Raw genomic sequence first — 25,190 nt, 5'->3', positions numbered from 1 at the left:
TGAGAGCCACCCACTGTGGGAATCGTATCACACAAATGTTTATAAGACAAAAAGTGTATAGGTGACGTTTTAAAGATTACTTATAGTAAATTTAAAAACAAGAACAAACTCTAGCAACATTTACTACCACCATCAGTGCTCACTAGCGTCTCTGCTGGTTGTGAAAAGTCATCTTCAACAATAATACTTCTTCGTCCAGTTGTTTGGGCAGCAAAAAGCTTGTCATTTTTAGGTTGCTGTGCTGATAATCCTGAATCAATAATCCCTGCAGAACATGTATTGAAAACAGAATAATGCATGGTTCTGTTAATGTCCCAAGTCTTAGAAAATACTGGTAAGTAGCACGCACACAACTCATGTATAGTTTCCGCGGTGCAACTAGTAGGTTGTATAATTATGCGCTTGCGCAGTGAGGTATACGTGTGTGTTTGTGTGTAGACTGTCAACATAAATGAAGTGCAAGTAAGAGCTCTATATGCTTCTAGTCATGTTTTTTTGGATTGCAGTGGATTTGAAAAATAATGCTTTGTTCTTGAGGTACATGTATGGCTAGGTTTCTTTTTGCAGAATCTTCAGCATACAAAATGTGTTGATATGTAGGGATTGGAACGGAAATGGGTATAAATCTTCGCGGTACATGCTTAATCAGCGAAAACCACGAACATCGAAATATACCCGCTATAATTATCTCTACTCTCGTACAAATTTAAAAGATTGCCTCACACCACGAGATCAATTCTTACCAAATCAACTTTGCATGAGGTCAACTTTAACAGAATCAACTTTTAAAATGTCATAGGATCAATTCAGAACAAGAATTGAATGTTAAATTAGATTAAAGTCCACTGCATTGAGACTGGGCAACCAGCCTTGTGGTTTTTGCACCTCCAGAATTGAAATCATTTTCGTCTCTTATTTTTGTATGCTTAATATAATCTTTCCTCTTCGGTTAATTGAACCATTGCGAATAAGTGCATTGTGCTAGATCTAGTGGCTCCTGTCAACCTAGCTAGGTAAAACACCTTGAAAATAGTTAATTTCTGGATTTTAAGTTTGTAGTTGATTCAAGATTAAGTTGACTCTCTGAAAAGTTGGTTCTATGAGAATTGATCTACTAAGACTTGACCTCATGCAAAGTTGATCTGGTAAGAATTGATCTTGTGAAAGTTGATTTTGTGTGCACACACCATTTGAAAAATCTTCTGTACTTGAAATAACATTCATATTATTTGATGTATATCAGAGCCATTGCCTACTGGCAAACTTTAAAAACAACAAAGGTCAAGTACTACCAACCTCCTCCGTGAGGTCGAGTGGATTCTTGTGTGTCTGATTGGGATGTCAATTTGACTGAAAGTGACCTCTAAATACTAAACCCTCTCTCTGGCACCTATCAGATCACGTGCAGAGGGGGTACATTGGTCTGGCAACAGACTAATGGGACACAGTGCACCGAGGGTGATAGGGGTATTCTCATTAGGTTCGCTAATGAGTTACTCTCGTATTGCATTCCTGAGTGAAGCATGACAGGATGCCCACGTGACTTTTTTGTTGACTCGGCAGGTATTTTATGCGTCGTCACACTATTTTACCTCTTCTTCGTGTTTATCTCTTCTGAAGAAGCCATAGAGTGAAGAGAGGGATTGGCAACGCAGCACCACTCAAGGTGCCATCTGTGTTTCTCTTAATCGAGGCTTTTCTAACTAATTCATGAGAATTGTTTTGATGTCTGAAAAAGTATGGCCATTTGGGCATACATGAGAGGTACTATAGGAACAATTAACTCAAGCATGCCTCTAGCTACTTCACAAGAATCAAGACTATATTTTCTTCTTTTCCAAGTGTGTTGGAGGGGAGCATGCATTGGATTAGCCTCTATTCCAGGCCGCGAAAAGAAAGGCAGCCTGGTATGTGCGAAATAATTAACAGCATACAAATTGTAAAAAAAACGGAGTAAGTTAAAATACGAAGTGGTAAAATGTTCAAGATGCAAATGGCAGCTTTTAGAGACACAAATTATAATGATGCTGCAGCAGTGTTGCTTCTTCTAGCTCCGTTTATCAAGGAGGCAGTTCAAGAAGACCTCCCAGACAGCTCAAGCTGCCAGCTAGGAAGAGTAGTGGACTCATTAATACATCAGTACATGATCTTGAGTGAACGCGGTGATTTTTATGAGTCGTTGTACTTCATTGCTGGAACTGCATGCATTCCGGTAAATCACGCCACGTTTTCGTGTAGGTCAGATTGGAGGTCAGATTGCCCACAAAAATAACTATTAATACGGTATTTTGAATGCTCCTTCTCCTTTTATGTGCTCCTGATAACACACGTAAATGATTACATGTAGCACATGTACATACACAAGATAGTCATGAAGTTTCCAGGTCTGATCCTTCCTGGACAGTGGCGTTTCTAGGAAATTGCTGTAGGAGGGTGCTTGATAGTATTTGATTGCTACAACAGAAAAATGAGCATCAAAGCCAGCAGCTAATTAATTTGTGAACCATGATCAATTCATCAGATTTCTGTTTCGGGACAATTTCTAATACAATTCTCAAAACTCTTAAACTGACTGTAGTGCAGAAAAAAACATTTACAAGGACAGGCCAGGAATGAAAGGTGCCAAGGACAGGCCAGGAAATCACCAAAAAGCTTGGAAACAAGAAAGTGGGAGAAAGCCATATAAAAAATCCGCCACAACGTCATTTTACATGCACGCAAATGATATTCAAGACATACAATTTCTTTACCAGCCATTTCATTAATGAATAATAATAACTGCAGCTTACTTTTACTCAGATCCAGAAACAGTTCTTGTATCCCTTTGTTCTGCTTGGCAGATGTACTGAAATGAGTTGCTCCAACAGATGCTGCATAACTACAAAATGTTGAATGTATAGTACGTGTCACACATTGTTAGAAGAAGCCAAATTAAAGTTTCTGTTCCATTGTGCGGTGTTGTTTTGCTGTTTACACACATCAGAATGGAGTAATTACTACAAATCCACTTTGCGTATGTATAGGTCAACACACTATTGCAAGCTTTTGTTCAAACAATTGTTTGGTCTGCGTGCAACCTCATGAAGCAAAGTACTACAAAAATGGAACAGAAACTTTAATTTGGCCTCTACTGTACACTAGCTGTTAAAGTGGAAAGCAGGATTCTAATTTTGTACCATGCAGCAATTAAACTCCAATTGACAATGAAGTCTCTTCGAAGAAGAAGTACAGTAGAACCTTGATTATCCGGCCCTCGGGTATATCCAAAAGTTTAATATTCTCTGAAAATGGGCGTGTCCTTTATGTTCAGCTTTTATCCGGCCTGCCTCTGGAACCAGAGTGTCCGGATAATCAAGTTCTACTGTACTGTATTTTTTCGAAAGGTTACTCAAAGATCATTGTAATGTAGACAAGCCCTTTTAATTAAGATACTACTGTTCAAGCTTCATTCATAGATGCTAAGATAGACTATGCTTCTTTTCTAGTAGCCTACATGTAGATATCCAGCAGGAGCTGTTTCTGCATTATCCAGAGAAATACAGTGTCCCAGCTCGCCTTGTCAGCTAAATTGAGCTGTAAGGTTTCCCACTTGATAGAGCAAAAAGGGATTGGCCGACCTCGAATAACCATCCGTGTTGCCCCGGCGTTACTCGACGCTGTCTACTTCAACGTAGGAAGACAGCCTCGAGTAAAGCACAGGCTGGGAATGGTTGAGGAGACAACTGATTGTCTTACTGTCAGTATAACAATCCTGCTGCTAATTTTAGACTTCATTTCTATGCTTGAGGCTATATGTGATCCAGGACACTACTTAGTTAGACAATCTTAGCTATATTATAGGTGCTATTGGTACATAGCCATAAAAAAACGGTGAAAAGAGGTGAAAAAGCGCTATTACCTGTAGCTCTTTCTCAACAATCTAGAAACAATTTTGGGAATTTCCACATAATACACATCATCAAAAAGCATGGAAATGAAGTTTTGGGGGGTCTTAGAAAGCTCTGTGTAAGGCCTCAAACATAAAAAAAGTGTTTCGCGGCATTACGGTGGGGGACAACACGCATCGTTTCAGGATTAAGCCACACACCCTGCACAAAAGTCTACGTTTTAACTTTCGTTGCCAATCCCTCTCTTCTTTATCTATGCTTGAACGCAGCAATCTGATTGGGCTGCAAATTTCTTGCAGTGGAACAAAACTGCTACGTGTATACTGATACCCAACCATGAGCGAAGCGTTGGTTGGACTCCGCCCAACTAGTGGCCGTACTTCAGAGAGCCGGAATAGCGAGAGTCTACTGTATTGTGTTACTACTAAATACACACGATCCTTGCCAGAACGCAGATCGCAACGGGTCAACTTATCTGCTAATTTGGCTAATTCGTAAAGGTTTTTCACCCGCAAAGTATTCTAGTAATACGGTATCACAGTATGCTGATTTGTAACATCACCACCAAACAAGAGCCATGTTGAGTGTTACTCTAATCCATGGATCATATACAAATGCATATACCATGTGTTGCCGGTTCCTAACACGACAATAACATGCATGCATAATTACTACATGCGCCATGCATGTTACCACATTCAGTGTGTCATACAGGGTTTTAAAGTAGAGAGGAGAAATAAAGGCACGTGACGAGTGTGCCACAGGCTAGGGAACCCAGGGGCATACCCCCCTGGAAATTAATTTGTTTTTACATGTACCGTATTACTAGAATGTTTTGCGAGAATCAAACATTTACGAATTTTGCGAGAGTTAATCAATTCGCAACAATAAAATCCGCAAAACCTAAATTATCACTAGTAAATACACACAATCCTTGCCAGAACGCAATAGTTAGATCGCAAAGGGTCAAATTGTTTGCTGATTGGCTCATTCGCAAAGGTTTTTCACCAGCAAAATATTCTAGTAATACGGTAAGTGAATTCTGGTGGATTTGGGGTTGCCTTTGCATTCTCGTCATACAGCTATAGTACCTGAACGCACATTTTAGGGGGGGATGGTTGAGCCACGGGGGATATCCCCCCTTTCCCCCTGTGTATGACAACCTGATGCGCCATGCATGATCACTACATGGAACACTCACCTTGCTTGCAAACAATTATTTTCTCATAAGGGTTTTTTTAAGTTATTGGCCTGAGGCTCGTCCCATACTAGCGATTACTGCAGGAAAGCTCAGCGACCGGTTATCCGTCTGTCTTTTTATATCCGTCTATGTATTTGTGTCTGTCTCACGGTCAGTTCAAGCTTTTTAGTGTGACGCTCGCTGCATTTCTAACGATCATTTGTATTCACAAGCAATTTACATGAGCAAGAATTTATACTGGATGAAACTCAACAACTAGGCAATGGCGTTCCATATGCCATATCAAAGACACCATCTGCTGGCAAGGCTATATGAAGTTTAACAACAAGTATGAGCTAATGAGACAGAAGCTCGGTCAGGTTCGAATAGACCTTATCATTTTATGAGCTGAAGAATGCAATTAGTGTTGATTACTACTTGGTTTACTTCCGTAGTAGTTTTAGCCACACCCACCGCCCACTTTACATGTAAGTAATACGTACTAAAATTTGCAGTTTTAACATGTTGCACAAGCTGCCTTTGCAGCCCTATATTCTAATAAAGAGAATAGGAAAGTTTAGAACAAGGGCTATCACGTGGTAGTTGTCTGAAAGTCTGAAATCCAACTGGAGGTGAGATATTCTTCATGCAAGTTTAGTACTATCTAGCTGGTTTATACTGCAGTAAATAGACATTATCCTTCATCTATGTGCATAACACTCTAGAACTACATTTAGGCTTGGCTAAGCCATAGATAAACGAAAGAAAGGGATAGGCAACGCCCCACGTGATGCTAGGTAAATGCAGTGTGTGACATCACACCCTCTGGTTGGAGGCGAGTTGCGCTCAAGAAAGTACATAATGATCCCTATATCTGCTTATTTTTATCGTAGGGGGCCTAAAAGAGAAATTCAAAGCAATCAGGCATCATGCACACATACACCCAGCACTACTGATAGCTACAGCTGCTATGTTAGTGCCGAGCTTTATTTTATTCAGCTTTATTTGTGTGAAAAAACCCCAAATTGTCAGTTTGTGTACCTCTATCTCCAATATGGAATAATTTTATAACATGTACGTTTCACAGAATTAAAGTGTGTTTATAACTGCATGGAACAAAGTATATTTTCCAGCTCTCAACGCAGTGAAGTAGTGGCAGTACCATGAAACGTTTGTCTGAAGTCCAGAAAGTTTGCGATCTAGTTTGAAGTGCTCTAAGACACAGTTTAGGTATTAGAAAGTGGAACACAAGTATCTTTATCTGTATTGTGTGATCGAAGAGATGGCATTTGAAGGACTTGGGAACAGACCTGTTATGGTTTGTAGAGAGTACTGACACCCCCTTTGGAGCTCACTTCCTCATCACTTTGCATAAGCAGCTCTAAAAGATTAATAGCCTATGTCTAAGTGTATCTGGTGTCTTCTCAAGAGCACAGCTTGCTATAATACTACAATCTATAAAATCTTTACTGACATTTTGAGTGCACACACCCCTTTTTAGCAACTCGCCTCATCCAACGGAAGTGCTGGGCGTTGCCTATCCCTTTCTTTCGTCTAAGCCAAGTACACTGTTCTCATTTGGAGGAGCAATGATGTGTGAGATATAGCAATAATGCTTTGGATATACTATCTTATGTAGATTTACTGAAGAAAAGAGTTACTACCTAGCTTGACATGAAACACACAACTACTATACAATAAAATGATCTTATATCCAAGCCTAAACTATAAGTGTTTTGCACTTCTAAACTATATTATTACTGCAGTAGAAACCAACTAGCTAGTACTAAACTTGCATGAAGAATATCTCACTTACAGTTGGATTTCAGACTTTCACACAACCACCTTCTTCTTTGTATTCCTGCCTCCACTGAAAAGAGAGTATCTGTATTGGCCACATACTGTTTATGTCATTATTGCACAATCATTAGGTCGATCTGCACAGGCTTTTCTGAGCCCGTGTATGTAATTCACTGCGGGGAGGTCATCTAGCCTGGATGTGCCGAGCAGATAGTTTATTAGCAGGTTTGGAGAGGAGGTGTAGGCAGACAGCGTGGGGGGGGGGGGTGATAGCAACATTTCCCTGGTACTCTGGAGAGCTGGGCAGACCAATAGGAAGTGCATCGCGTCCTCAGCAGCGGAGTGGCATAGCTTGCAAGTTGATGATCTTTCACCTCCCCTGAACATTGAGGCGTCCCACTCTAGCCCATCGCAGCCCACTAGTAGGCGAACTTTGAAGTTTGAGCGCTGGAGCATTTGTCTGTCCAAATGAATTCATGAGAATTGTTTTCGCTGTCTCTAAAAAGTCTACGAGCAGTTCTGCAGCTAAACATCAACTTCACCTCATTTTTGTGGCCAATTGAGACACAATTAACACACTACTTACATGTAGTAACACAATCTTATAGGAACACAAGCATAAAAAAGCGCTCTGTGTACCTTTAGCTACTTCACGAAAATCAAGATTATACATTTCCAAATGATACTCACCATCAGGGAGTATAATTATGTTAAGTGTTGGAGGGGTTTTTGAGAAGCACGCATTAGACACAATAAGTTTCCCGGGTTTTCACGGGAGTTTTAGAGGCGAAAAATGGAGCTACTATGTGGACTTCATTGTAAAAGCATCACGTGAATCGATTCCGTTGCCAATCCCTCTCTCTCTTCAATCTATGGTCATACTATGTGCCCACATTTCAAGTGGCTGTACAAAACAGTGTGGTTAACTACAAGCACAGCAGTAGAATTTCTGATTGTAGCTCTCCCTTAGCCATACATGCTCATGTCAAAGCACACAATTTACAAGTGTTTGAGACAATAACAAGGGCGATGAAGAGAAGAGGGCATGCAACAGCATGCGAGCAAAAACTGTAAGTGGACGGTGGAATTCACTGGAAAAATACAGTAGTATCTAAAAAATAGATTTCTGATTTTGTGTGCGGTATAATAATTATTATATGCAGATAGATTGAATGCAGTTTTTGCTCGCACGTTGAACTAATACATGCAGTGAGGATTATACCGGTCGAACATCGGTCAAAAATGGATCAGTATATACTTTATGACAGACCTAGATGAAACCCTGCTTTGTGCTATACGGTCTGACACTCGTCAGTTCACTTTAAAAAAATATATTATAATCCTCACTGACATGTAGTGAGTTTGCATGCCCTCTTCTCTTCATACACCCTTGACAATAACGATGTGTGTATAGTACAATGTAGTTCTCCTTCATGCACTCCTGGTACTCACAATAATGAGCCACTAAATCACAAAGCCCACTACTCAGCTTTGTGGTTTAGTGACTTGTTACCCGTGGCCGTGCCGCCGCCAGCGGGTATAGTAATCCTTTGGTTTGTTTGTTCGAGTGAGTCTACTCACCTGGGTGCCATGGCGCAGCATGGATAGCCTTCACAAGTTATTACTTTTCAGGAAATGCACTGAAACTTCTACATTGTAGATCTATATACATGCTTCTATCCTTGAAGATCATTCCAGATAGACTACTGTTAAGTAGTCTATCTGGTATTTTTCCATTAAGATCCTCGATCTTCTATCGTTTTAGCTATCATGCATATTGTTACAGTACGATTTTTCTACATCTTTTTTGTTGCCCAAAATACCCCGGTTATTTTCGAGGTACTGCATTTTTGCAACACATTGAATACAAACCAATATACCTTTCAGCTTCTGTAGTTAGTACCGTTCGATTTTTTTCCAAATCAATTTTGTTGCCAACAATACAAACTGCAATATCTTCTCCAACAATACGTCGGAGTTCTTTGATCCAGTTTTTGGCCTGAAAGGAAATTTGTTGTTTTACAGTGACAAGGAAATTTTATATCTAATTATAGCCACACCTTTGTGAAGGAGTCCACATCAGTGATATCATACACAACAATTGCACCTTGTGCATCACGGTAGTAAATGGGACCAAGAGCATGAAATCTTTCTTGTCCAGCAGTATCCTACATGATTATTGATTATTGCAATAATTGTATGATGTGCCATTAGTGCAATGGAACTTGTGCAGCAATTAATCCCGTATCACATCCGGTTAATAATTGCCTGTCGTCATTGACAGCATGAAAGTTCTTGTCGAGTGATTGCACGCTGTCAACGACAACGTATCGTTTTCGAATAACGGCCGCGGCTAAAAATGTTATTTAGAACTGCATCATAAACGATTAGAAGTATGGTTGTTCTCGAACACAAGCCACGTGATAATTCTGCCCGGTCAATTTGTGACCGAACGTTGGAGTCTCTGTATGGTCTGTCTTCTGGCCACATGTATACTGTTCAGTTTTTGACCAATTTCCGTCCTTTATAATCCTCATGCACTGGTATTAATCTCATATTGCACTCTAAAACATAGCTTGGCCAGAATAGCTGTATTTTCTGCGGTTAAAAAACCGACCATACCTTGATAATCTAATGACTAATTTTGCAGTTCTCTTGTCTCGAGGATAATAAAGGATAATGAATCATTCTGCTCTCAATTTACGTGTAATCCAAAACACACCCAAAACATCATGTCCGGCTGTAATACATTTATACGTTTATTACTAATAAGCGTATAAAAATTCACATTGAAAACCTAGGTTTGGGGCGTAGCCAGTACTGGCCAGTATACGGAAAAGCGAGTGGCCGCATTTTAGGTTGAGTTTTGTGCGGTACACATCTAGCTCAAACGGCCGAGGTGGCCGTAGCCGAGAGTCTACTGTATGCTATAATTATTATATTACGATACGTGCTTATGCACTTACCCAAATTGCCAGCTGAATCCGTTTTGGACCAATATTCAGTGTTCTTTGAAGAAAAGATGCCTAATAAAAAGGCGATGAGTCATAAACTTTACATGCATGTCTGTAACACCACAACATGGGATTAAGTACGGCCTGTACCAGAGGAGGTATGACATGTAGGAGCAACATGATGTGTTGCTGAGTCAGCAAAATTAATATGTTCAGATACAGAAAACTTAGCGTTTGTAAATGATAGCCAGGAAAAACAACAGGCAGTAATTGCAAAAAGACAAATTTGTGTGTTTAAGGATTTAATTTGTGTTTGTGATTGATGGATACAGGTACGTCATGTAAAGGAATACTGTTACGTCGTCTTAAATCGAGATCTTACCGCTATTAAAATACTACAGCTTGTCGAGTGACAACTCACTTGTAATGTTGAATCATGTCTATCGTTGAATCTGTTCTCAACATAGCGAAGAACAATTGAAGTTTTGCCTACAGCCCCCTCACCCAACAGTACTACTTTTGCTTTCACAGTACCAGTACGAGGTTGACTGGCCATTGCTGTATTACAAAATGAGAAGACTCCACCAGGTATGATAGAGGAGAACGTAGACAGTGTCAGAGAACAGTGTACGGCAGGTATCTTTCTTAATTCCTGGCGTAATATTTTTGTAAGTCCAGATGAATTAAGATGTGTTTAACCGTCATGTGACCATAGTCCAAAGGTCAAAATCAGTAATTACGTAATACCGTATAGCGGGGGACAAAATATTCATAATAATAATTATTGAGACATTAATAATTATTTTGGTGGGATATTTTTGTGGTTGCTGCTTGGATTGTAGGTAAAGGTAGGCAAGGTCGCTTCATTCGTGGGTAAAATATTCGTGGTCAGACCTCCAACCACGAAAACCACGAATATTTTGCCCCACAAAAATTACCAGGTATTACTAGGAGGCTGGAACTACTTGACCTTAGCTAATTAACGCCACTATTAATTATGGGCTGCCAACAATAAAATCACGATCCCTGATTCGCGAAGGTTTTTCACCCGCAAAATATTCTAGTACATTTATTATCATTAGTATGTTGAAGCAAGTTCCCCTTTCATGTCCTGGACATACTCGACCTGTGGTTCAGCTCCATTATAGTGAAAGTACTTCATCTGGCTACTATTTAATTAGTGCCTCCAAAGGTATGCTGCTATAGTGACTATTGTATATAACCAACTACCAAAATACTACATAGAAAAATATAGATAACGTAATCGAATATCACAAGGCGACACTTTTTAACGAAGCCAGAGGTTGCTTCTTTTGGAGGTTGAAAAATTATGTCGTGTCGCATATTAATCTAGATCGAGGGTCGCATCTAATTGAAGGTAGCTCTACTCAGTCTCCTTGCCTCGATTTCTAGCCTCTTAAAATCCAATGGGTTAGAATCGAGGCTAGGATGTTAGGACGCGACGGTAATTGTCAACGCAGCTGTCATTACTTTTAGGTTAGAAAATTATCTGATCGAGGGTGTTGAAAATTTCGAGGGTCGCCTTAATTAAACCGGTAGTACCACCGTATAACGAGACATTTTGCTTTTTTGAGGGATGAGTAGTTAACACGAAAATTAAAACCGGGATAAACTCCCACGCACTGGTATTTTACATGCAAAGAGCTATTGGTGGCCAGGTGTGATTTCCTGGCATTGAACCGCGAATATTAGAACCCACGAAAATGTCTACTAAGAGCTCTGGAGCAGTTGACAGCTATTGTATGTATCTTCCTAAATTGAGGCTACAACACTGTAGTAGCTAGAAGTACATCTTTGGAGGTTGAAAACTTTTGTTGAAATTCTGTTATCGCAAGGGTCGCATGTGAATCTACATTATTTTATTGATCGCTACCGTAGATCTTCATGCGACCCTCAAATTATGCGACACCAGAACTTCAACATAAGTTTTCAGCCCCAAAAGATAAACTTGGCCCTACTTTAATTAATTATCACTTGTGGAGAACCACGCTGTCTTCGATACTTCAGATAAGACGAGTCTTCTCTTACTACTAGGAGTAGCCACTAACCTACTTCTAGGACGCTCTTCTAACCTACTTCCCTAGTGGGCGGTTGGCAGTATATCCTGCTGACTCATCAGTAATTAACTGCACAGTACACATTGCGAGTTGACAAGCATGCCCTCTTTTCTTTTTATGCCCTCGGTAATTAATAGCCGTTCTACGAGGCGATCAATTGTACGTGTAGCCTCGATTTCAGACCGCGTTTTAATAATTAAGTAGCCTAAAGCCACTGCAACTTCGACTTTAGTTTCCCCTTCAGAAAATTTTGAAATTTTGATGAGGACGAGCTGTCTATTACAATTTCGAAATTTTCTCGGTAGATGCCAAAGTTACATAACATCTAATAGCTTAATTTTATACACATAATGAACATTTTTTCATTTGCTGCATGCAAAACTCAAACAGTGGGTGATAATCGACCATGATTGTTGTTAAAAACGATCGATGAAGTCTAAAATTAATGGCTGCCATCAGCAGAGCTCTCTTCTCACTCTTGCAGCTAGCGTTCCAGTGCAGAGCTAACTACTAAGTAGAGTAGCAACACTTGGTAAACAAGTTTGGCTACGTGCTCTTCTGAAAAGGCTGCAATGGCATTCCAAGTAAGCAAAACTATGGCATAACTCGAGAACGAAGTAAATCCACGAATTAAAATTCAAGAAAACGTGACTAGAAGCCTTACTTGCACTTCATTGATCCTTGAACAGCTGTAGCAGTCTACACACATGCACACAAACACACTACCGTATACCTCACTGGCACATGCGCACCACTAGCTAGCTTATAGACAGGTAGAGCAGACAACTGACACAAGACATATCAATCATAACTCTCATTGTCATCTTGCTGACATTCACCCTTCAGCCATTTTTTGGGAAGTCGTTATGCAAAACTTACTGAATAAAAGCTACGTGGGTGCTGATGCCTCGGTGAGGTGCCAAAGCTACATCGTAAAGCTACTACATGTATTTAATAGCTTTTATTTTGCTGCATACAGGAGAAACACAGGGAAACGGAAACTCAAAGAGTGAGTAATGACGACCATGATTGTTGTTAAAATGATCAATGCCATCTAAAATTAATGGCTGCATCAACAGAGCCTTGCAGCTCCCTTTTCATTTTGCGCATGCGCACCAAGGCATAATAATGATTACTAAAAAATCAAACAAGATCAGATCAAGTATACATAAGAAAGAGTAAGGTGTTGAACCAGGAGTTCTGGTTTAACTGATAGCTTAGCTTATATGTTGCCAATTAATCCCCAATCTATGGTATAAACGCCATAATTATGAGTTGTGGTAAGACAGCTTGTATGCGTATAGCGGGAAATTTTTGTGAGCCACAAAACTGGATAAACTTCCACGCACCAGTATTTTATATGCAAACTATTGGTGGGTGTGGTTTCCTGGCATTGAACCGTTAATATTAGAACTCATGAACATTTCTGCTCCAGAGCCAAACAGTTTAATTTTAACCCTCCACCCAGTAACCTAAAACCGTCCTTTATAATTACTAAGCTAGTTGGGCGGAATCCAACCAACTGCGTGGGGTTGGGCACCACTCCAATGTCAGGTTTTGTTCCACTGGTACTTACATGTAGCTTTAGGATGTGGCTAAGCATTAATTCCAAGTGGGCGGCCGGTAACCGCAAAGCTCAGAGAATGCTCTGCAGGAGTCTCTTTTGCCTGCCACTAGCTCTAACTGACGTGGTGTGTTCCTGGATCAAGCTGGCTTGTCTATTATTGTTGCATTTTGAGAGTTACTCGTTCATTAATGAGCCATGCCTTCAGCACTTGAACTCTGCAATCTGATTGGGCTGCAACATTTCTGCAGTGGAACAAAACCTGACATTGGAGTGGTGCCCAACCCCACGCAGTTGGTTGGACTCCGCCCAACTATAACTAAACAGAAAACGTTTCATGCGGCTGGTGCATTCCACAGCCGACCACAAGTAGTTGCAAACTAGTAGGGTAAAAAATTCGTTTATCTGTCTCGTTTCCTGCATTGCATTCATACGTTACGGTAAGCCACGCCTACATCAACATTTCGTGGAGGTTAGCTTGGCCACAAAAATAACGAATTTTTACCCCACGAAAATTACCCGCTATACGGTAAGGAATATCCATGGAAACTCTCAGGGGTACAAATGCCAGGGTGTACATTCATTATATCCTAGGATACATGCATGGCTGTGGTCAAACAACAAAACGAAAATTGTGGAAAGCACAAAAATTTTGTGATGATGATCACAGTCTATACTAGCCTCGATTCCAGGCCGCTTGAAAAAGGCGGCCTGGTATACCGTGTATGCGCATGCGCGAAATAATTGACTACAATTTCATCATACAAATTGTAAAAAAACGGACAAAGTTACAAAAGGGAATAATACGTATGACAATGTGACCACAATGGCAGCTTTCAGAGACACTAATCAAAGTAGAATAATTATGCTGCAGCAGTGTTGCTTCTTCTCTCTGTTTACCAAAGAGACAGTTCAAGAAAGCCTCCCAGACAGCTCGAGCTGCCAGCTAGGAAGAGTGGTGGACTCTTTAATACATCAGTAGATCTTGAGTGAATAACTTCCTGAGTGTCGAGTTAAAGCTTATTAAAAGCTTTCAGGAGTAATCATTAGCTTCTTTATCTTCAGCAATGACTTCTTGTCGAACATAAACGCAATATTTAGTAGCAGAACACTTGCCTGGTCTATATTACCACAGCCTCATCAGGGGACCGACAGGAACACATCATGCCTTTCCTATAACATCTGTAGCCTTACAGTGTAGGGTGTCGTTAAGTAGAGACTTAGCTTGATACAATAAAGGGCGTAAGAAGTCAGTCATCTTTGCACAATACTTCTATGTAACGGACTGTAAAATCAGAATACAAATAGTATACGGTTTATTTTACTGACAGTATCCACAAATACACGGATTACCCCCTTTTTGGGGTAATGTACACGCATGCGCATACAAGGTATACCAGGCCGCCTTTTTCAAGCGGCCTTGAATCGAGGCTAAGTCTATACGTACAGTGACTCTCCCTATTCTGGCTCTCTGCAGTATGGCCACCTCAATACTTCATAATGTCTGAATTTCTACTGAAGTGTAATCCCCAATTTTAATTATCTCCCAAACCACACCCAAACGTCATCCGGCCATAATAAACGTCAATCCATGCCAAACCAAGTGGCCGAGGTGGCCATATACTGCAGAGAGCCAGAATAGAGAGAGTCTACTGTACGTACGTATATACTGTGATCATAATCACGAAGTTTCAGGTCCTAAATTATTTTTGTATGCACTGGAAATAACAGTTGTGCAGGTAATATTCATGAGACTTGAAAAACGTGCAAACATTGTTACTTCACTTGTTAGCGATCTAGCTGTCTCCATTGCAGATGGAAAGCCAATGCTGAGAAAAGGGGAGACGGGAGATTGGATTGGTACATTTCAAGGGCACAAAGGCGCTGTTTGGGGTGCCTGCTTAAACAAGGATGCATCTAGAGCTGCTACAGGGGCTGCTGACTTCTCAGCGTAAGTATTGGTAACCACATGGATTACATACAATGACCATTTTAAAATAATGTCTACTTTCGCTCATAAACATTGCAGAAAATTATGGAATGCACAAAGTGGAACAGAGCAGTTTTCATTTACCCACAAACACATTGTAAAAGCAGTCGACTTCTGTGAGGTATAGTTATTAATACTTGAAATCTATGCCCTTGAAAGTGTTTGTAGAGTGGCACGAAATTACTGACTGGGTGTAACGATAAGACTCTTCGTATCTTCGATTTGAATAACTGCTCTGGCAAGCCTGAAATAGAGCTGAATGGACACAAATCTGCAATCAAATGTTCTGTTTGGAGCAGTGAATATCTCATAATTTCATGTGCTGAAGATGAGGATTTATGGTAACTTTTCTTATAGTGTAATCGTTGCTTTTATAGATTTGCAATCATTCGTTAACAATAAAAAGTTTTCGTGTGCGATGAAGCTCTACGCATGGGGTGAATGCTTTATTAAGCATCATTAATTGCTATGCGAGCGGAGCGTTATGGCTTATAGCTGCATGCATGGTTCTAAGGCGCTAGACTTATTTCGTTTAGTTATTGATGACACGTGTCCAGCCTCTTCTCATTGGCTGTACGTGTAGGTCTCATGATCAACTAACATTCTTGATCTTTTGCTCAAACAGCATTCATTTATTCTCCTTGTTTTTACAGCTTATGGGACACTAGGGTGGGGACCTGTGTGAAAACGTTGGTGCTTGAGTCTCCTGCAACTAGTTTGGAGCTGTCACACGAAAGAAAATTACTGGTTGTTGCCAATGGCCAACTGGTCAGCTTTGTTGACACATCTGAGTAAGTACATAATAAGTGTGTACTAGATATAGCTAGTTGTGTATTATCAAATTATTATTCCAGGATGACTTTGATCAAGTCCTTCGCAATGCCTACTGAAACATACTCTGCATCCGTAAGTCCTGACCTGTCAACATTTGTCACTGGTGGAGAAGATTTCAAAATTTACAAGTGCTCTTACGAGGATGGGAGTATGCTAGGTAATAGCTTTCATGTGCATGCAGCTTTACATGTGCATAGCGTACAATCTCAGGTTGGTTAAGGCCGTTTCACAAATACAGGCCATAAATGAGGGCGCATTGCTGTCTATTCATTGTCATTGTGTAATGGTTTCATTGTGTACCTTTTTATTCGGGATTCATATTAGATACGTAAAATGGATCAGGATGATAACACCGTTGCCATGGTTACTGCCTTGTGTACATTAACTTGCTATTTACTTAAACCAAAGAACGCTGTCTCCAATAATAATTTTCATGGTTCAATATTAGTATCAAAAGAAAGCTCTTACTACAGTGCAATAGAAACCAAGTGGATATTTAGGGCTGCTATCACGTATTTTGTACAATAAGCATACAAATCATAAATTTTCACGTTTTTTGAGCATTTTTTCAATAAAGTTGCTATAATCAGAGCTAAAATGAGCTCACACCAAATATCCACTTTGTTTTTAGTAAACCTCACTAAAAGCTTTCTTTTGATACCAATATTGCTTTCTACAACTTGGTATTGGAGGCAGCATTTTCAAAACAATTGTTAAGGTAAGTCATATTTGGTCACAGTTAACACACATATCAAGATAGTAACCATGGTAATAATGTTATCAGATAAAAGGTATTCCTGTTTACAATACATTTTGTGAAAAATAATGTGTAATTGACAACATTTTTTACAAAAAATGGTAGTTCTTTATCTCTTTCCTTGGCAATCTGTTGTAGAAATTACAACAATGGGTAAGGAATCGTTATGATGAATTAGATGAAGTTGTATGTGAGCTCCTCCCTGACAAACAAACTGTAGTCTAGGTAACCGCCTTATCAGTCAAGTAGGCTAAAAATCTGTGTCCTTTGATGTAAGCTTTGATGTCTCTTTGTGCATATGTAGTTATAAAAAAAAAAAAAAAAAAAAAAGAAACCTTTGACTAGCTAGGAAGAGTAGCAGCAGTAGGCAGCAGTAGTAGTAGCAGTGCAAGCAGGACTAGACTAGATTAAAAAGTTGGTGGAAAGAATAACTGACCGTTTGGACGTCACCTGGCTGCCAGACTTTCATCTGGACTCTTCCCCCTGAGTAGCTGGCCTTTCTCTAAGCCACAAAACTGAGCAAGAAGCTGAAGAAGCAGCTAGACAGAGACATGTACCTAGCCTTGAGAATTGGGAGGCGTGGCTCAACTAGTTAGCCCAGCCCAGAGGAATTGTTACCGTGGGTACTGAACAACCGTAGAAGTAGGGCTACCCCTGGCTTTACTGAATTAACTAGCTGTGTCTGCTGTCTAGTTGGACCAGATTTAGCTAGATAATGGGGTAGAGAATAGTTGAGCGGTGCTGTGTGTAGCTTGAACTGTACTGGCTGGCAAGAATCTAGTAAGCACCCTATGCACTGATAACTCGTCAGAATGGAGGGTATGTTCTAGGGATCTGGACAGCTGTACATCCAAAGGAGCCAGGGAGTGCCAATCATCTTCTCCCAGTCTCTGACACGCTAAACAAAAGGAGCTAGAACTGGGAGTCCCAGCTAGAATTGCTAGCCGGATCTAGACTAATAGAATGACTTGGAGGCGTGGTGAGGCCGGATCCACACTAATTGATCGACCTAAAGACGCTCCTGTTCCAGATTTCACGAATGGCAAGGAAAGGGTTATAGTACACTTTTCTTCAATTTCAATAAAAAACGGCCTTAACCTACCTGAGATAATTGTATATCTTTCCAGGCATACTACGCTTTTGTTTCAAATTAAGTGAAGGACTCACTTGAGTACATGCATGTATAATTTATTTGTGGGCAGTGTGATACTGAAACCAGGTTTTGGTATCAAAATAACAGCTGTTACAAATGCTCTCTTTCTTCAGAATCGTATAAAGGGCACTTTGGACCAGTACACTGTGTTCGATACAGTCCTGATGGTCAGGTTTATTGCTCTGGGTCTGAGGATGGAACCATTAGACTGTGGCTTAACACAGTTGGAAAATCATACGGCCTTTGGAAATGTTCTGAAAGTACTTCAGACACATAAACTCTAAACCTTGTTCATTGCAACGATCAGATTCTCACATTAAATAAAAAATGTCTACTACTGTCTACCATTTAATTGCAAGCGATGTAGTTTGTGTTTCAATGTGATGATAAGTTGTATGAAGCAGCTTTTCAATACTACAGCTCTCCACACTGTCACCCTGCAGCCATTCCCTAGAGCAGTGGAAACCACAATGTCATGATCGTTATTAAGTGTGTGCTGTGCAACAATTTCACCTAGCTACCATGGACTCTAAGTATAGAGTCACATGTGACAGAGATTGTGACGGAGTGCATGTATACCTATACAAAACTTGCACGGCTTCATTCTCTTCCGGTAACTTCACTCTACACAAAAGATACATACGTGTAGAGATGCACATAGAGAAATTAAAGCAACTGGTGTATAATCTTACTTCAGTCCATTATAGATTTGTTCAACTTGAGGGAGAATGACTTTTGCAGCATCAGCTTTGAGAGATGCATGTATTTGGCCACCACCATTTAGGCAACCTATAATAAAAGAGTATTATATACATGGTGCAACGGAGCATTTTTGCAGTTCAATGCCAGCTAGCTAGCATGCACCCAACAAGAGCTTTGCACGCACTTGAAATACCGGTGCATGCCAGTTTTAATTTTTGTGTAACAGCTCTACCCTCGAAAAACGCCCTACTTCTGCTGCATGGTATACAATTCAGTCCTCCTTACCACTTGGACATGCCATTACTTCAACAAAATGGTAATTACAGCGTCCCCGCCTCAGTTTTTGCATAAGGTTTTGAATGTTTCTAAATCCATAGGCTGCAGCAAATTTTAGCTCTGTCTTTTCATCGATCTAAAAAAGCACAACAGACAATGACTAACAGCTAGCACAGTGATTCACACTTACTTTCACAACAACTTCTCTCATATCTTTGTTACGAAGATTTTTGTATGAAATATCTTTCAGTTCAAGTCCAAATAGCTGTTGAAAAATAATTATATGAACACAATGTATACTTTCGTATAATTAGAACAAGTAGTTCTAAGTACAATGGAAATTATGAAACCTCACAGCAAGGCAGGTAAGTGTACATGTCGATTAGCAAAAACATGTGTGGGTGGTAATTACTTTGTTGGCAGAATAATTCAGAACTGCTTCCAGATATCCACCCTACATGTATCCAAATACAATTCATGTACACTGTCACAAAATCAATACAAGATTTAATTGGGGACGTACCGCACCTCCTCCAGCATGCACGTATATATCGTCAACACCTGACCCTGAAAACCTGGCGTACAGAAACATATTATAGTCACGTCATTTTATAGGCTCAGCTTACGGCTTGTCGAATTGTTGTACATCAAGATTGCTTAAAACTACTTCCTGTTCTTTAATCAATGCGTTAACTTCACCTGCGACGATCAAACACCAGTTATAGGTGCATGGCCTAAACAAATTAATATACAACATACCGGTTGTTAGGACACAATCAACATCTTTAGAATGACTAACATCATCGTAGAAATCACTCCGTGAAGCTTCTAACTTCTTATCAAAACAGGGCATTACAGCAACATGGAATAATTGATCAGGTCTGTGGATCAATGAATTACCATGCAGTGAGCTCATTGATCATTACAGTTACCTCTTCATCAACAGCTTTGCGAAATAATCCTTCACTAATGATCCCATTACTTGCTGAGGAGATTTTGCCGTGCTGATGTACGGTAAAACAAAGCTTCCATGAACTTTTTCAGCATAGCAGACCCACCCTGTAAACAATAATGATGGTCTATACATACCTTAGGATACACCTACTAAATACCTGGACAAGCAGAAGTTAACATTGGCAAAGACTTGTCACTTGAAGATTTGTACCTCCTCACAAACTCACGTGCGCTGAACACAATTGCTTACACACATAATACATGCCTCTTATTATAATTATTATAATGGATACATGTACTTACCTCTCTAGCAGGCTGAAGTCTCTTGAAAATGTTGTATCAAACACATATTGAACACCCAACTTTTTGAAAAATGTGACCAACTTCCCTCCAGCCTGTGTGTTGATAGAAGTGCTTAATTGTGCATCTCAGTTATATGTATGATACATGTATATAATTATTACGTATCGGTCCTTCATAGCTAATGATGCCTGAACTAACAACCTTCTCACAGCTTCAAATACCTGCTGCACATCAGTTAGTTTATGGTCAACAGCAAGTGATGCTCTGGACTGCGGCGATAATGACAGCACAACCACCTTCACCTTGTCAATGTCACCAATCTGTATGAATTATCCGAATTCTATAGCAATACAACGTTGATGTAATTAATTTTGTTATAGTTATTGTCCATTACATCAGAATTTACACGTATGGCAGTAAACCTACGAAGCCCCGAGGACAAGGATGCATGCATTGGATTTGTGCCTGAGTAGCATTGGATTTTGCATCCCCAAGAGTAGATACATGCCAGCTATACTCTGATTGTGAGTATACAGATCGATTGATATTCCATAGTATCAGAGCACAAGGCAGAAGAGGTGCAAAGTATTTAACCGTTGCTACAGTACTGAAGTATCCGATTAGCGTTGTGTTTGTTACATTAAAAGTCACATGACCATCTCTACAATGTATTTATTTCATCACACTCAAACTTTTTAGAAAAATCAATCAATTTCACTGCTTCTACATGTATGTACAGTACATTGTAGTATTTTATTGAGTAGTCAAGACAGGTGGTAATGAGCATACTGACTATAAAAATAATCCCCTGTAGTTTTAGCCACACCCTATAACGCGGAGTGTTTCACACACAAATTTTCGTTTCCAATCGCCTTCCTTTTCAATCTATGGATCAATGAAGTGCAATTATAATAAGAGCTTCTATAGACATCTAGACACGTTTTCTTGGATTGAAATGTGAGAATTTGCAAAATAATGCTGTTATGAGTTATACCATATTACTAGAATGTTTTGCGAGCATCAAACATTTGCGAACTTTGCGATGGTTGATCATTACTTTATGCACCATTCGGTCTCACTCACTATCATGTGACGACAGTCCACTTGCATTTTCCAGTTAATAATTATGTTCCCAAGGACCATAGCTACGTGTATACTGATTCAGTTCATCATATTTGTATTTGAAGTTATTATTGTCTCATTACCCGAGGCCGTGCCAAGCGGGTATAGTAGTCGTCTGGACTGTTTGTAATAATATTATGTGAGTCTACTCACCTAGATGCCATAGCACTGCGTTTACAGCATGGATACCCTCCACACAAGTTCTTAGTTTTAAAAGTGGCAGATTTCGATGTTAAAGCTTCGTTGTCGTATAAAAGCGAGCTAAGAAGCTTGAACTTGCACGTTGGCAGCTATCTATCTAACAACTACACGCGGCCTTTATTCGAAGTAACTTACATATTTACAGCTCAGGAACAATGGAAAAGGAGGGTTACTACAATAGAAAGCTAGAATTGTGACTGGTTTGTTGCTCTGTTAGCTAGCTGACTTTGGGATCCTACTCCAGGAGCCATACTTCTCAGGCTTCTTTGCTGTGATCCTAGACTATAGGACCTAGCCTAGTCCACAATGTATATCTCATGTACTACTAAAACTCTGTTCTCAAATGTTTCAGCATGCCTCCATTCTGGTTTAGTTTTATTGCTGCTGAGTTGCTCTGCTAGACAGCTCAGTCATACATCACTACATGCACTGCATTATATCACTCTTCTGATGAACTTGCAGTCAACGGAACCGTTGACTGCATGACAATTGTACCGTATAGCTGGAACCGCATAGCTGGAACCGCATGGTGGGCAGTTGTGTAAACTCAGCATCACGTATTATAGCAGGAAATTTTCGAAGCAGGGGCCAGGGGCTTAATTTTTGTGGATTAATTAGCAATCCTACACACATTGCGGGTACTGATGCCTCGGTGGATGTGTTCAAGCTACATGTATAACAAAAACTACTAGCTAATAAGTATTAATTGCTACACACATGATAACATTTTTTCATCTCACAGGGAAACTCAGAAAGTAATAATCGATCATGATTGTTGCTAAAAAGGATGCCAAAAGTAGTACAAGTCTGGTTGCTGCATCAGTGTAGATCGAGCCTTGCAGCTCTCTTATCACTCTTGCAGCTACCAACAGCTAGCATTCTAGTGCAGAGAGCAGAGTAGCAACACTCCATGGACAAGTTTTGCTACGCACTCTTCTGAAAAGAAGTAACAATTAAACTAGGCATAACTCGAGAACAATGCATTATTTTGCAAATCCACATTAAATCCACATTAAATCCCAAGTGTTGGACCAAGAAAATGTTGCTAGAAGCCTATACAAACTCTTACTTGTTTTACTTAAAAAAGGCCAAGACCACAAAAACGATATTATTGTTTGGCATGTACCAACCTCAATCTTTCCAATATAATTATATAGACTTTCTTATACTCTCTCGTCATCTCCTGGCATTCTAAGTAAGCATAACTCGAGAACCAAGCAATTGTTTTGCAAATCCACGAATTAAAATCCAAGAAAACATGACTAGAAGCTTATAGAAACTCTAACTTGCACTTCATTGATCCTTGAGCAGCTGTAGCAGTCCACACACACACACACACACTATCGTATACCTCGCTTGTGCATGCGCACCGAGGCATAAAAAAGAGGGCTGGGAGTATACTGTAGCTTCATTGAAGTAGTGGAGAATAACTACAGCTGAACTATTGGCTATGATACAGAACCCAAGTGGGAATTTATACAAATAGTTATTTTTATAATTATTATCACACACCTCCTTAAAATGTTCGTTGTCCTGTATGACTCGAAGGAGCTCTGCTTGACTCTGCTGCTGTAGTAAGACAGTCTCTGCAGATGTTACACATCCACTGCATGCCAAACAATCACTTAGCGTTATCGTGGCCTTCTTTAGGTAATGCTTTTGTCCTTTCTGAATGAATGATAAAATTGAGCACTACATGTATATGTATCTACATAATTATACATAATCATATACATGCATGTATCAGGGGCGTAGTAAGCACGGGTGCTCGAGCACCCCCTTATCTCAAGCTACCTTACCTAGTAGCACGGGTGCTCGAGCACCCCCTTATCTCAAGCTACCTTACCTAGTTCCTAGTTATTCCATGAAGTTCAGAACAGCTAACTTGATACCACAGGGCCAGGGGCTAGCTAGCTAGTTAGCTATGTAGCTATAGTTACGTACACAGTACATAGGTCAAGACTCGGACTCAAAAGTCAGAGGCCATGCATGCACTATTTAAATGCATAATGGCATCACGGACATCAATGGTAAGTTGCCATGAGTAGCTAGGCTAAGAGGCTAAAGAGGGTCTTAAATCCAGCTAGGTCAAGTGTAATTGACTAGACCCCAATAACTATAGTGCCATTGCCAAACGTTTCGGCCTTTTATTCACTTCGAAAAACATTCGTTCGCAGTCTAGTCAGTGTACATTGACATACACAGTGTAGTAGTTTAACACTGCAATCTATATAGATGTACTGGTAAACTCGTGTAAAATTTGATACAGTAGAACCTCGATTATCCGGACACCTTGGTTCCAGAAGCAGGCCGGATAAGTGAATATGCCGGATAATCGAATAGATAACCACGCCTTGATCCATCCACTTTATTGATAAACAGCAGTGCCACTGGTTGTCTGTGCATGCGCAGAAGATAAGCAGGCATGTATCCATGGTAACAGCTGCAACGCGCATGCGCATTTGAGGGACACGCCCATTTTCAGAATTATTTAATCTGATAAAAAGAAAACTGCCAAGCCGGATAATCGAGGTTTCGGATAATGGAGGGCCGGATAATCAAGGTTCTACTGTACTGATAATCTTATACGAAATTTGCTTAGAATTTAATATCCGGGAATGTAGAATGCCAAAATTTGCTGGGGGCAAGCCCCCCCCCCCGGACCCCCAATTTATCAGTGGCCTTTGGCCACCTCAGCACCCTCTTACAAAAACATCTTCTTACAATGTACTCTTTTGTAGATTTGCAAGCCGTCACTGTTGCAGGCGAGCAGTAGACTGGTCAAACTCCGTGTAGAGACTCGTGTTGCACAGTCAGTATATCAGATAAGATTCTAAGTGGCTGCCGTTTTCGTGACGTCAGTATACTGCATGTGATACGTAGAGTTTTCTAGTGATACGTCACCATCAACGATCTTGTGGTAACCGCATGCAGTTAGTTGCCACATATATCAAATATCGTGGCAACGTTACACGAGTCTCTACAGAGTTTGACCAGTCAATTGACGCGAACAGTGACGGCTTGCGAGTCTAACTCTTCCGTGTATACAGCAGAGTAACTTCACCTCATCGAGTTCCAGATATGTTCCGTCACTGTCGATAGATACTGCAGCGGCACCAGCCTAAATAACATGTCTCAAAACTGTTACTATAATTATAACTATACCATCTTAAACAGTTCTACCTTGGAAGAAGATTTATCTATCTTGACAGGCATGATGCACTCCTGAGGAGGGGTACATTGTACATTGTCTACAGTATCCTATTAAACTTACTGACTTACTTGAGATGGAGTAATGAAATCATTTAAATCTGTCAGTTTCAGAGCGCTACTGAATCCCTGTCCTGCCATAGCTATTATATTATGCTCTGGCTATTATGTCCACCATGTACATGTACCAGCGCAGCACATGTGGCATGTGCCCCCCCCCCCCCC

General features: G+C 40.2%; 3 protein-coding genes across 4 annotated transcripts; 1 reads left to right on the top strand and 2 right to left on the bottom strand.

Annotated features, from left to right (window-relative positions):
• LOC135343874 (ras-related protein Rab-21-like) lies at positions 1-10,540 on the bottom strand. Its single transcript, XM_064540901.1, has 6 exons — positions 10,243-10,540; positions 9,834-9,893; positions 8,928-9,035; positions 8,748-8,866; positions 2,790-2,878; positions 1-265 (listed from the first exon to the last, which is right to left on the bottom strand). The coding sequence occupies exons 1-6, from the start codon at positions 10,375-10,377 to the stop codon at positions 111-113; spliced, it is 666 nt and encodes a 221-aa protein (XP_064396971.1). The 5' UTR covers positions 10,378-10,540; the 3' UTR covers positions 1-110.
• Positions 10,541-10,794: 254 nt separating this feature from the next.
• Positions 10,795-18,600, top strand: LOC135343873 (serine-threonine kinase receptor-associated protein-like). The gene is made up of 7 exons (XM_064540900.1): positions 10,795-11,013; positions 15,279-15,414; positions 15,493-15,574; positions 15,622-15,794; positions 16,107-16,244; positions 16,308-16,444; positions 18,311-18,600. The coding sequence occupies exons 1-7, from the start codon at positions 10,905-10,907 to the stop codon at positions 18,472-18,474; spliced, it is 939 nt and encodes a 312-aa protein (XP_064396970.1). The 5' UTR covers positions 10,795-10,904; the 3' UTR covers positions 18,475-18,600.
• LOC135343872 (cytosolic iron-sulfur assembly component 3-like) lies at positions 18,472-25,178 on the bottom strand. 2 transcript variants are annotated; one of them, XM_064540898.1, is made up of 17 exons: positions 25,038-25,178; positions 24,939-24,980; positions 24,820-24,876; positions 23,268-23,423; positions 20,654-20,752; positions 20,433-20,524; positions 20,288-20,361; positions 20,108-20,234; positions 19,935-20,056; positions 19,802-19,874; positions 19,699-19,750; positions 19,588-19,629; positions 19,366-19,440; positions 19,185-19,311; positions 18,890-18,986; positions 18,777-18,821; positions 18,472-18,647 (listed from the first exon to the last, which is right to left on the bottom strand). In XM_064540898.1, the coding sequence occupies exons 1-17, from the start codon at positions 25,104-25,106 to the stop codon at positions 18,539-18,541; spliced, it is 1,458 nt and encodes a 485-aa protein (XP_064396968.1). In that variant the 5' UTR covers positions 25,107-25,178; the 3' UTR covers positions 18,472-18,538. The 2 variants fall into 2 exon arrangements, with proteins under 2 accessions (XP_064396968.1, XP_064396969.1); XM_064540899.1 differs by having other exon boundaries at positions 25,030-25,171.
• Between the last annotated feature and the right edge of the window lie 12 nt (positions 25,179-25,190).

The sequence above is a fragment of the Halichondria panicea genome, chromosome 11 (assembly GCF_963675165.1).
Source record: "Halichondria panicea chromosome 11, odHalPani1.1, whole genome shotgun sequence".
Classification (NCBI taxonomy): Eukaryota; Metazoa; Porifera; class Demospongiae; order Suberitida; family Halichondriidae; genus Halichondria; species Halichondria panicea.
Note: the sequence above shows the minus strand (reverse complement) of the source record. Positions and strands in the feature narration are given on the sequence as shown.